Source organism: Macaca mulatta, chromosome 14 (genome assembly GCF_049350105.2).
Source record: "Macaca mulatta isolate MMU2019108-1 chromosome 14, T2T-MMU8v2.0, whole genome shotgun sequence".
NCBI lineage: Eukaryota > Metazoa > Chordata > Mammalia > Primates > Cercopithecidae > Macaca > Macaca mulatta.
This window is the reverse complement of record NC_133419.1, coordinates 117,892,789-117,905,339: the sequence shown is the minus strand read 5'-3', so window position 1 is coordinate 117,905,339 and position 12,551 is coordinate 117,892,789. Positions and strand designations below refer to the sequence as shown.

General features: G+C 51.5%; 1 protein-coding gene and 1 long non-coding RNA gene across 6 annotated transcripts in view; one reads left to right on the top strand and one right to left on the bottom strand.

Annotated features, from left to right (window-relative positions):
• PCSK7 (proprotein convertase subtilisin/kexin type 7) overlaps positions 1-12,551 on the top strand; it is a 28,263-nt gene that overhangs the window by 4,360 nt on the left and 11,352 nt on the right. For all 5 annotated transcript variants that reach the window (XR_013404314.1, XM_077964369.1, XM_015115781.3 and 2 more), the window contains 8 exons: positions 410-575; positions 1,727-1,817; positions 2,985-3,039; positions 3,524-3,662; positions 4,526-4,626; positions 8,083-8,250; positions 8,676-8,783; positions 9,271-9,373. Coding sequence is in view for 4 of the 5 variants with exons in the window: in XM_077964369.1 (XP_077820495.1) it covers positions 410-575; positions 1,727-1,817; positions 2,985-3,039; positions 3,524-3,662; positions 4,526-4,626; positions 8,083-8,250; positions 8,676-8,783; positions 9,271-9,373 (931 nt within the window). In the remaining variant the exon portion in view is untranslated. The remainder of the gene's footprint in view (positions 1-409; positions 576-1,726; positions 1,818-2,984; positions 3,040-3,523; positions 3,663-4,525; positions 4,627-8,082; positions 8,251-8,675; positions 8,784-9,270; positions 9,374-12,551) is intronic.
• Positions 725-10,689, bottom strand: LOC114672413 (uncharacterized). Its single transcript, XR_003722779.2, has 2 exons — positions 9,800-10,689; positions 725-3,202 (listed from the first exon to the last, which is right to left on the bottom strand). It is a non-coding gene; the product is annotated as an uncharacterized LOC114672413 (long non-coding RNA).

Genomic DNA, 12,551 nt, shown 5'->3' with positions numbered 1-12,551 from the left:
ATGGTGGCTCACGCCTGTAATCCCAGCACTTTGGGAAGCCAAGGTGGGCGGATCACAAGGTCAGGAGTTTGAGACCAGCCTGGCCAAGATGGTGAAACCCCATCTCTACTAAAAATACAAAAATTAGCCAAGCGTGTTGGTGCTCACCTGTAGTCCCAGCTACTCGAGAGGCTGAGGTGGAAGAATTGCTTGAACCCGGGAGGCAGAGGTTGCAGTGAGCTGAGATTGTGCCACTGCACTCCAGTCTGGGTAACAGAGTGAGACTCTATCTCAAAAACAAAAACAAAGAAATGAGCTTATTGCCCTAGCTTCGAGTCCCAAACTCCCATTTCCTTTCTTTCCCTGAATCCCAGGACCTGACCCCCCTCTAACCAGTGAATGACCACATGTCACCTCCGAAATATTTCAGAGCCCTGAGGGTAGCTATGACCTCAACTCTAATGACCCTGACCCCATGCCCCACCCGGACGTGGAGAATGGCAACCACCATGGCACGCGATGTGCAGGAGAGATCGCAGCTGTGCCCAACAACAGCTTCTGTGCCGTGGGCGTGGCCTATGGGAGCCGCATCGCAGGTAATTTGTGCCTCCAGCCTAGCCTTGGTAGGCTGCTCCTGTGACCACAGTCTTCATTTCCTGCACCCCTTCCTACTCTGAAACTTCTCTAGCCCATAGCCCAGCTGACACACATAGCATAGAGCAAGGGTGAGTTTATCATAGGTGTCTGTAGGACATATCAGCTCATTTATTTTTCAGTGCAGTGGTGTTTCAAACATGTTTTTCTATTTGTAGTTCCATAAATTACAAAGTGCCTTCTTGTTGGTTCTTTCTCTATGATCCGATACGTCTATGGGGGCAGCCCTTGCGTTTCCCAGCTCTCCAGCTTCCAGTCACACTGATGGTCATGGGCTGCTCTCTATCCTTTTGGGAGGGCTGAGCAGCCCTATTCCTCCCTGGAGGTGGTTCTGTGGTTCTTTCACACTCAACCTCTGTCCATTAAGGCCGAAGGTGAAGGGAATGAATGGGGAAACCCTCACCATAACTCCTTATTAGGAGTGCTTGGGAACCTACAGACTGAATTGACTAACTGTATTCCTCTTATACTCCAGCAGAGGGCAGTAGCTCTCCATAAATGAGACTACGGGGGAGCCAGAAACCCTGTCCAAGTCCCTTCTCTGAAAGTGCCACAGCACTGCAGCCTGGGTGACAGAGCCAGACTTTGTCTCTTTCTCTCTATATATATTTTTGGTGGGGGGACAAGTAATACATATACAAGGTGTAAAAATGCAAAATGGGCTGGGCGCGGTGGCCACAGGGATCATACCTGTAATTCCGGCACTTTGGGAGGCCAAGGCAGGCAGATCACCTGAGGTCAGGAGTTCGAGACCAGCCTGACCAATATGGTGAAACCCCATCTCTACTAAAAATACAAAACATAGCTGGGCATGGTGGCATGCGCCTGTAGTCCCAGCTACTTGGGAGGCTGAAGCAGGAGAATCGCTTGAACCCGGGTGGTGGAGGCTGCAGTGAGCCGAGATCATGCCACTGCACTCCAGGCTGGGCGACAGAGTGAAACTTTGTCTCAAGGAAAAAAAAAAAAAAAAATTGCAAAATGTACAAACAGCATGTAGGGAAAAATAAATCTCCCACATATGGCTCCCCACCTCCCAGTTCCCCAGCTAGGAGACCAGCATTAGTGAGGAGCTGCTGTGGCCTTCATTGCCTAGGTATCCGGGTACTGGATGGACCTCTCACAGACAGCATGGAGGCAGTGGCGTTCAACAAGCACTATCAGATCAATGACATCTACAGCTGCAGGTGAGGCAGAGCTGCACATCAGAGCAAGGGTCTGGAGCACCTGGGACAAATCTGCCAATGAAAGCCCAACCAAGTGGGCTGACTCAGCCAGAGCAGGGGTCTCCTCATTGGGTTCAGCTAATACATCCATTGCCTTCATTTCTCTAGATTCCCAGCCACTGGGCTCTCAACCTTAAGCCCCTGCCACCGCCGTAATCAGGTTGCCACATGAGAAGTCCTGGCCTGTGCACATTTATTTGTTTTCTAAACTCCTAAGGCCTCTGCAAGAAAGCGGGCTTTCCTCTCCAACCACAGGCCAGCTGAATGCCCAACACCAATCCCCCACCCCACATCAATGCACTGCACCTTCAGGGCATGGCTGTGCCGGACTGGACAAGAAGGAAATGGGGTTGGGGGCCCCAATAGCATTGATGGCACCTCTTCCTCCCCCAGCATACCTCCCTTAAATCCATGACATCATCCACAGGGTACACTTCCTGATAGAGACAGAATAGAGAACTCCTCAGCCTGATAACCAGGAGCTTCCACAGAAGTTCATGGGTGCTCTGCCTTCTACCCCATGAGTTGGGCCAGGCGCGGTGGCTCACGCCTGTAATCCCAGCACTTTGGGAGGCTGAGGCGGGTGGATTGCTTGAGATCAGGAGTTCAAGACCAGCCTGACCAACATGGTGAAACCCCGTCTCTACTAAAAATACAAAAATTAGCCAGGCGTGGTGGCAGGCACGTGTAATCCCAGCTATTCCAGAGGCTGAGGCAGGAGAATCGCTTGAACCTGGGAGGCGGAGGTGGCAGTGAGCCAAAATCGTGCCACTGCACTTCAGCCTGGGCGACAGAGCAAGACTCTGTCTCAGGAAAAAAAAAAAAAAAAATCTACATGTCTCTGATCCCTAGATCAGGAGAAGAGTGACCTCTGTCCCCCTCTGCCACTATGGGCTATGGGGACATTCACAAGGAAAAGAAGAGCCTTAGCACACTTCTGCTTTCTACGTTGGAGAGGGGATGGACCTTTGAACCCTGTGCCTTTTAATCACAGAAGCCTTTAAGTGGAACCCTTGGGAGGAGTTAAGAGCCGCAGGTCAAAGGGTAGCCAGCTGAGACTGGGAAGCGCTGGGTGGGTAGCCATAGCCTGGCTCTGGCTGTCCCCTCTAGGTATTTATTTCTCAACAGCTGGGGACCAGATGATGATGGGAAGACAGTGGATGGCCCCCATCAGCTTGGAAAGGTAACTGGCCTGCACGGAGACTGAGAGGCAGGATGCGCTCTTCATTCAGTCCCAGAAGACCTGCTGCAAGCTGAGCCATCTTCCCACTCCACCTCCATGCGCAGTCTCCTTTCAGGAAGAGAACACCGAACGTCGGGGCAGGAAGCCTGGGGGACTTTTGTTCCTAGAGAGGGAAAGGGAACAGTACTTTGAGATTGTCTCCCTTTCATCTTGTCCTCAGCTCCCATGCCCGGCCCCACCCTGTCCTCTGATAAGTGGAGGGCGTCCATCAGTCATCATTCAACTCACAGCTGCCCCACATCCTGGGCCAACTCCTAGCTCCCTCCTCACATCCAGGGTCCATCTTCCAGTCTTTTCCCCATCCCAGTGCCCTTTGAACTTTTTTCCTTTTGTTTCTAGAAGGGATGGAGAGGGTGACTGATGTAGTAGGTGGAGGTCTTTCTGTGGGTTCCTCAACTGACACCCTGATGTTTTGGCTCCTCAGGCTGCCCTACAACACGGAGTGATTGCTGGTCGCCAGGGCTTTGGGAGTATCTTTGTGGTAGCCAGTGGCAACGGAGGCCAACACAACGACAACTGCAACTACGATGGCTACGCCAACTCCATCTACACGGTCACCATAGGTAGCCTCCCAGTGTTTCTGTGCTCCTGTGTGTGTGTCACCGGATGCTTAGGGCATCACACGTCTTGTCCCAGCTTCTGTGTGTGTCTAAGGGTTAGGGTTAGGGCGAGGGTGAGGGCGAGGGTGAGGGTGAGGGTTAGGGTGAGGGTGAGGGTTAGGGTTAGGTTAGGTTATTGTGTGAGCACAATAATCTCTTTGGGCTCAGATAGGACTAGCCTTGCTTGCAGAGGACCTTGGGACTTCCTTAGATGTCAACATACTCTGGGAACACCTTCAAGCCATCATCTGGAGATCACCAAGCTGCCTCCACCCCACCACAGCTGGTTAGGCCTCTGCTGTGGCCTGTCTTTCTGTGGGCCACCTTCCACCTGCTGGAGGCCTCCCCTGACTGCCCACGGGCCTAAATTAAGTGCCCTTTGCCTGTGCTCCCAGTTAGCATTTGCCACCCCAACTGCGTTTATTTCCTTACCTGACTTCTACCTGACTCTAGGCTCCTTGAGACCAGGACTGCGGCCTTTTCCATATGGCCCTGATGCCTGGCACAGGGTGTGACCCACAGTAGATGGGTAATGAATGTTGAAAACAGCATGTGAATGAATAAGTGGGTATAAAGGTAGAAGGCTTCCAGTTGTACCCCAGAGCCTGTTGAAAGAATGGTATTGCGGCACAGAATGCCCTCTGCCACTTGAGACTGCCTGTTTAGAAGAGGATCAGGACCACTCTGAGGGATGTGGGCCGCTCAGATCATGTTTCAAACTCAGGACAGCCCTCCAGGATGATAACTCCAAGATAACTGACATTAGCAAGCCCCTGCCACAGGATCCCCTCTTCATCTCAGCTCTCATTTCCCTCCTCTGTCCCCAGGAGCTGTGGATGAGGAGGGACACATGCCTTTCTATGCAGAAGAATGTGCCTCCATGCTGGCAGTCACCTTCAGTGGTGGGGACAAGATGCTTCGGAGCATTGTGAGTGCCTCCCGGGCCCTCCATGGCCTGCCCCTTTCCCACAAGACTTCACGTCTCGGGCATCACAGCGATTCTTACTGTTCCCTGCTTCCCGGCCCCAACACTCAGGCTCCTCTTCCCCCACAGAGCTGGATCTCTTAAGGCATGCCACCCTTGGAGGAGCAGACCCGGGGACTCTGAATACTTCTTGGGAATGCTTTTATCTTAGAAATTTGGATTTAGGACAAATATACACACTGTTCCCCCATGTGAAACTAAGTGTCACATGGGGCCAAACACGGTGGCTCACTCCTGTAATCCCAGCACTTTGGGAGGCTGAGGCGGGTGGATCACTTGAGGTCAGGAGTTCAAGACCAGCTGGCCAACATGGCGAAACCCTGTCTCTACTAAAAATACAAAAATTAGCCAGGTGTGGTGGTGTGTGCCTGTGATCCCAGCTACTCGGGAGGCTGAGGCAGGAGAACCACTTGAAACAAGGAGGCGGTTACAGTGAGCCGAGATCGCACCACTGTACTCCAGCCTGGCTGACAGAACAAGACTCCTCAAAAGAAAAAAAGAAACTAAGTGTCACATGGATTAAACACCTTTTTCACACTCAAGGAAATGCACAAACAACTTCTTTGCAATGTCTTCCTTTGGTAAAATTTGAGCTTTTGCTAATTTCTGTGGACTTAAAAAAAACTCATCATTCCATTGCCCTTCAGCCCTTAGGTGAATCCTGAGTTCTGGTCATGTGCGTCTTCAGGAGTAGTGCTAGTCTGGTGGTGGTTTTTAGGGGATGCGTGGGAAGAAGAGTTGGGGAGTGTCCCATGTCAACACCAGAGAGAGCTCTTTCTCTGGAGCTAAAATTGGAGCCATAGCGAATGAGATTGGAGCAGGGTCGTGGAGGTTCTCTAACCTGTGGAACCCATTTAAAGAATTTGAAGATGATCACCTACACCCAACTGGGCTTAGTGTCATCCCAGCAGGTTTAAGCCAGGCCTCTAGACCATTATCCTAGAGCTCCCTGCCTGTCCCTGCTGCCCACAACCATGTAATGTGGGCGTAGGAGGCTCTAGGCAGGAGCTGGGCTGGAGCCGGGTGGTGTCAGATTTCTCCAGTGGCTGAGTGGGGAGGTCTCTCTGGGGCCATTGGGAACTAGGCTGCTTTGTCTTCCTGCTGGGTCCAATTTATTTTCCAAAACTAAAATTTTGTTATGCCAATAAATGACTTCTGGTCAACACAATGTTCCAAGGCTCTGTGCCAGTTGACCCCTACTACCGCCTCCCACTAGCCCCAGGGAGAAGAGAAAAGGGAGTGGACTAGAGAGGGAAGAGAGGTTGGGCTGTGTGCACAGAGGGCACCCACGGCAGGCCAGGCTGGGTTAGGAGGAAGAACAGGAACATACCACGCTCCACCCTCTAGCAGAACTCTAGGGAAGCTAGCTCACCCTGCTCAGGCCAGGGACCTGAGAAGGTTCTACAACATAATGTCACTCTTGTTCTGCTGTACCTGGCCTTTCTCATCTTAACTCACCTCAGCTTCTCACCCTCACCACCCTCTTCCATCTGAACTGTAATTTGCCCAGAAATGAAAAGACAGTGTGTTTAGCAGAGTTCCCATCTTTGGAATGTCCTTGCCATGGAAACTCCTTGTTGCCAGTTTCTAGTCAATGACCAGGGCAGCTGGGTGGAGCTGTCTTTCTGAGGGCAGAGGCTGGGGGCATATGCTTCCCACCATTTGGCTCCCTAGGGAAGCAAAGCTTCTCTGGACTTTTCAATGCCTGCCTGTGGCTCCTGCCACCACAGGCAAGTTCGTGGGCTTCACAGCCGCACTTCAGACTCTCACTGCAAGGCTGTTTCCTTAACAGGGAAAAAAATCAACCCGCTCCCTTGCATAAACCAGGCTCCCACTCTCATTGAGACTACCACTTGGAGAGTGCTTTTCCCTTTTTTTCTGGGAGTGCGCCATGGCTGGGTGAAAATTACATCTCTTGGCAGCTGCTCTAACAGCTGGGAGGGAAGCAGTGAGTACAGTGGAGAAAGGGCAGCTCTTGGCAGAAGTCGCCACCCTGCTATCTGACCCAGAAGAGAAGTTTAGAAGAAAGAAATTCTCTGGTGTTAGCACTGACACCATGGGCCAAAGATCCAAGTGCCATGGAGTGGAGCAGATTTAGGCAGGGCCCGCCTCAGCTAAACCCTCTGAGGCTCCAAGGTTGATGACAGCCCAAAAAGAGCTTGATGCCAGGCAGACACTGCCTCCCCTTGCCCCATTCTCACTCCCCACCTCAGAACCACATGGAGAGAAGGGGTTTCATGGCATCTGGCCCAGAGCAGTGAGGCAGCTTGTCCTATTGAGAGCTGTAGAGCCGGGCAGGTGGGCCTTATAGACATTGAGTCCATGCAGGGCTCTGGGGTGGGCAAGGACACAGTCTTCTTGCTGGAACATACTCCCCATGTTCATGCCGACATCATTCCAGCCCCTGTCATGGAGATGCCAAACTGGATTTCCTCGAATAGTGCCATCAGTGTTGTCCCAGCTCCAGCTGGGCCCAGTAGCTCCCCTGGCCACTTCCTCTGTCTAGCTTGGTTGTGGGGGTTGAAGGGTTTGGAGTTGGGAGATGGGATAGAGAATTTAGGAATGGGAGCAAGAATATTAGGAGCAAAAATCGGGAGGCCCCCCCGCATAGTGGCTCATGCCTATAATCCCAACACTTTGGGAGGCCAAGGCAGGAAGATTGCTTGAGGCCAAGAGTTCGAGACCAGCCTGGGCAACATAGCGAGATGCTGTTTCTACAGAAAATAAAAATATTAGTGGGGTGCAGTGGTACACGCCTGTAGTCCCAGCTACCTGCGAAGCTGAAGCAGGAGGCTCGCTGGAAGCCAGGAGTTCAAGGCTGCAGTGAGCTATGATCTTACCGCTGTACTCCAGCCTGGGTGACAAAGGGAGACCCTGTCTCAAGGGAAAAAAAAAAAAAGAAAAGAGTTGGGAAACCCTTATCTGCACTGGATGGGAGCCCTTTCCTATCTCTACCTCCTTTTCCCAACAACCACACCCTCAAAAGTAACTTTTATTATCTTTGTCTCTGTTCTCCAGACATTCTGCTGGGAGGCCAGGACCTGCCCTACTACTGGGTCCCTCTCTAGTCAAAGATTCAGCTATAGCGAGGGAAGGGTCCACCTGAGAGACCTGTTCTGAGGACCAGCCCTGTACCTTCCCCCCATAACAACTTTGAACACAGTCTCTAGCTTCTTTTTAAAAAAATTATTATTTTTTTATTTTTTAGAGATGGGTTCTCACTCAGTCACCTAGGCTGGAGTGCAGTGGCACAGTCAGAGCTCACTATAACCTTGAACTCCAGTGCTCAAGCAATCCTCCTGCCTGGGCCTCCCAAGTAGCTGGCACTCTAGGTGCACACCACTGTCCCCAGCTTAAACTCAGTCTCTAACCCGCTTCCTTTTCCCATTCTACTTCCAGGTGACCACTGACTGGGACCTTCAGAAGGGCACTGGCTGCACTGAGGGCCACACGGGGACCTCAGCTGCAGCGCCTCTGGCAGCTGGCATGATAGCCTTAATGCTGCAGGTGCGGCCCTGCCTCACGTGGCGTGACGTCCAGCACATCATTGTCTTCACCGCCACCCGGGTGAGATACCAGCAGGTAGACAAGTGGCCTGGTCCAGGCTGCTCCAGAGTTTGGCTGTCCAGTGGCTTTAGATTCTCAATGTCCCAAGTGTTAGATACTAAGTCTCTTTCAGAGTCCCTTTCAGAGTGGCATATGTAAAGAACAGGTGTGGGGGCCCCACAAAGACCACAGGCCTAAACTCATTTTATCTGCAAAGGAGAGCTCTGGCTGTGCCTCCTGGCCCCTCTCTGGAAGCAAGCCACTGGGGTGGTGACATCATGGGCTTTGACCTTTTGTCCCAGCTTCCCTTGGGGAATCCATTCCCAGTAGCCACAGTGGGAGAGCATGGACGGGATCAGCCGGCAGAGCAGGCAGGGGAACCAGAGTTAGATTGTTGAGACTACACTGGCAATGCAAGAGACTAACCAGGACCTCTGTCCTTTCAGTACGAGGATCGCCGTGCGGAGTGGGTCACCAACGAGGCAGGCTTCAGCCATAGCCACCAGCACGGTTTCGGCCTGCTCAATGCTTGGAGGCTCGTGAATGCAGCCAAGGTGAACAGGTGTTGGCAGGGCAGGGTGCCCTGTGTGGAGGGACCAAGGGTCGGGGCTGAATGCCCCAAACGTTGCCTGGGATATCATAGGTGCCTAGTAAATATTCGTTCAGTTCATTGATTTAACCACTTCAACCCTCATCCCAGCTGATATCCATTTTACAAATGAGAAAGCAGGCTCAGTGCTATCACTGAAGTTTCCAAACTACTAATAGAGTAAATGGGACCTGAGTATGCATGGGACTCAGGATGCTCTGGTTCCCCTCCTCCACCCTGGACACAGCCATTTCCTCTGGTTCCTTAACTAGGGGCTGTACATAGCATTCCAGCAAGCAAGAAGGAGCCGAGGGCTGAAGGAAGGTGATGAGTGGAAAAATAAAGACAGCTAAACCTTCAAGATCGTATTGACAAGGGCGTGTGTGTTTGTGAGAATGTGGGTGTGATCATTCTTGTTTGTTGATTTGCCATCCCCTCCTTTCCTTTCATAGATCTGGACATCTGTCCCTTACTTAGCATCCTACGTCAGTCCCATGTTAAAAGAAAACAAGGCGATTCCGCAGTCCCCCCGTTCCCTGGAGGTTCTGTGGAATGGTAAGTAATCAGCACAAAGTGGGTTAATCTTAGGCCTGAGGTTTGCGGCTGGGTGACAAGGAAGTTAAACTCGTCCTCCCTGCCAGATTCTACCCCCTTTCGGAGCTGAGCTCCAGCCAAACCTGTGGAGTTTTCTTTGACCATTTTAGGACATGTTACTGCTTCTGAGTTGGCTGCCCCGGCTGCTTAAACAAGACCTTTCTCCTGGGTTCCTAGTAGTGAAAAGGAGCAGCAGACAACTGAGGAGGAAGGCGGGTGGGAGGCATGGGACTAGGGCTTGGGGAAGTGAGGTGAGACCGGGGCGAGAGCTCAGAGAAGCTCCTGTGACTTCCATGCTAAGATCTTGCCAGAGAACTCTGGTCAGTCCTTTGGTGTCCGGATGAAGTAAAGGAGTTTGGCATTTCTTCCTTTGATTCTTAGGCTTACCTAATAGAGTCAGATGCGGTCTGCTGGGGATGGACAGAGGGTCTGTAGAAGTCTCCTAGGCTTTAGTGACCCATCCTCTGCCTCCGCCTCCGTGGTGCCCAGGGTGAACCAGGACTGTCTGAAGAGGGTGTATCCTCTAAGCCAGCGACCTGGTTTTATGTTGAGCGAAGAGGTGGACGCCCTCGCTAGAGGAGAGTGTGGCTGGATCAGGATGCTTGTGCTAGAGGATGCCCTGTCTGCACATTTGCCAGCGTTTTCCCTGCCCCCAGCTCCTTGGGGGATTCTTTTTCCGTGAGTCATTCGCTACTTTTTGCAGAGGAAGCATGCTATGCCTGGTGCCCAAACCAGAACTGTCTTCACTTTTTCTGTCCTCCTAGTGATCAATCGAGAGCCATGGCAGGAGAAGGGATGGCCAGAGAAGGTTACTCAGAAGGGAGGCTGAGGGGTAGCTTCCCTCGGGTGGAGGTTTCACTGAGAAGAATTGAGTTTCCTCTCTCCTAACCACGTCCAGCACTTGCCCAATTTCCCTCCACGTGGAATGAAACCCCAGGCCAGTCACTTCATTTCCCGTAAAAGGAATGTTATCTTGGAAAGGGCGTAAGGCATCAGCCAAGTCGGAGAAGTTCAGACACATTTCCAGGAATGCAGTTCGTTTGGAACCCCCTGGCTTTGCGCTTGCGTGTCTTAGAGATAGTGTGCCTTCAACTGCACCTTCCATCCACGGCTATTTCCCGTCGCATCTGTCAAATGAGGGCAGTGACTTCAAAGAGTAATATGTTCTCCCCAGCTTCGTCATCCTCTGCTTCCAGCTGACCAGGGGACGTTGCCACGGAATGTCTACCCTAGGCATTGAGGCATCTGGCAACTGCTTGCTTGTCACTAAAAAGTAAGAGAAAGAAGGGCAGATTGCCTGGGTGGAGAAGAGTGGGAGGTGGCCTAGTAGAGAAAGCAGGATTAAGAGAAGGGAGGGGAAAATTTAGGGAGTTTGGCTAATGGAGCCCTTTACCTATTGGAAGGGCAGCAAGCAAAAGTTTTACTAGAGTTTTCCCTCCCCCCAGCTCCCTGGGGGAGTTTTGTTTTGTTTTTTTTGCCTTGAGTAATTTTGACATGCAGAGTTATTCACAACTTTTTGCAAAGTACTATTTTCATTGGCTTTTCAGAGCCAGTGAAGTTGTCTTCTCCTCCAACACGACCACATTTTCCTCTGAGCAGACAAAACAGAACGAATAAGTTTGTGGGCTTGCTTGGAGGTTGAAGGAAATAAGTCCAGTTAAAATGAGAGTTAAGCCAGGTACCCGGACTCATGCCTGTAATCCTAGCACTTTGGGAACTTTGGGAGGCTGAGGTGGGCGGATCACCTGAGGTCAGGAGTTTGAGACCAGCCTGACCAACATGGTGAAACCCCATCTCCACTAAAAATACAAAATTAGCTGGGTGTGGTGGCAGGTGCCTGTAATCCCAGCTACTTGGGAGGCTGAGGCAGGAGAATCACTTGAACCCGGGAGGCGGAGGTTGCAGTGAGCTGAGATAGCGAGATTGCGCCACTGTACTCCAGCCTGGGTGACAGAGTGAGACTCCTTCTCAAAAAAAAAAAAAAAAAGAGAGTTGAGCAGCTCAGTCCCAGGCAGTCAGTTAACCCCTTTGGCAGCCAAGTTATGGTTGTTTTCCGCCAGGACCTGGTTGATTCAGTGTCTGGGGGCTGGAGAGTGAACTTTTTATAAAGCAGAGGGAGCTGAACATCCCTGAGATAGAAGAGGAGGTGAAATACCTTTAAGACTCTAGAGTAGCATTGTCCCAAAGAGTTTTCTGCAATGATGGAATTGTTCTATGTCCATGCTGCTCAGTTCAGTGGTCACTAGCCATCTGAGTCTATTGAACATTTAAAACATGACCGGTTGGCCAGGCATGGTGGCTCACATCTGTAATCCCTTTGGGAAGACAAGGCAGGAGCATTGTTTACTCTCATGAGTTCAAGACCAGGCTGAACAACACAGTGAGACCTTATCTCTACAAAAAAATAAAATTAGCCGGGTGTGGTGGTGCATGCCTCCTGGGAGGCTGAGGCGGAAGGATTGCTTGAGCCCAGGATGTCAAGGCTGCAGTAAGCCATGGTTGCACTACTGCACCCTCCATACTGGGTGACAGAGCAAGACCTTGTCTCAAAAATAATAATAGGCTAGGTGTGGTAGCTCATACCCAGCCTATACTCCCAGCACTTTGGGAGGCCAAGAGGGGCACGGATCACTTGAGGTCAGGAGTTCAAGACCGGCCTGGCCAACCTGGTGAAACCCCAACTCTATTAAAAAAAAAAAAAATACAAAAATTGGCTGGGCCCGGTGGCTCACGCCTGTAATCCCAACACTCTGGGAAGCTGAGGCGGGTGGTTCACGAGGTCAGGAGATCGAGACCATCCTGGCTAACACAATGAAATCCCGTCTCTACTAAAAATGCAAAAAATTAGCCCGGTGTGGTGATGGGCGTCTGCAGTCCCAGCTACTTGGGAGGCTGAGTCAGGAGAATGGTGTGAACCCGGGAGGCGGAGCTCGCAGTGAGCCGAGATCGTGCCACTGCACTCCAGCCTGGGCAACAGAGCGAGACTCTGTCTCAAAAAAAAACCCAAACAATTAGCCAGGCATGGTGGCACATGCCTGTAGTCCCAGCTATTCAAGAGGCTGAGGCAGGGGAATCGCTTGAACCTGGGAGGCAGAGGTTGCAGTGAGCTGAGATTGTGCCATTGCATTCCAGCCTGGAT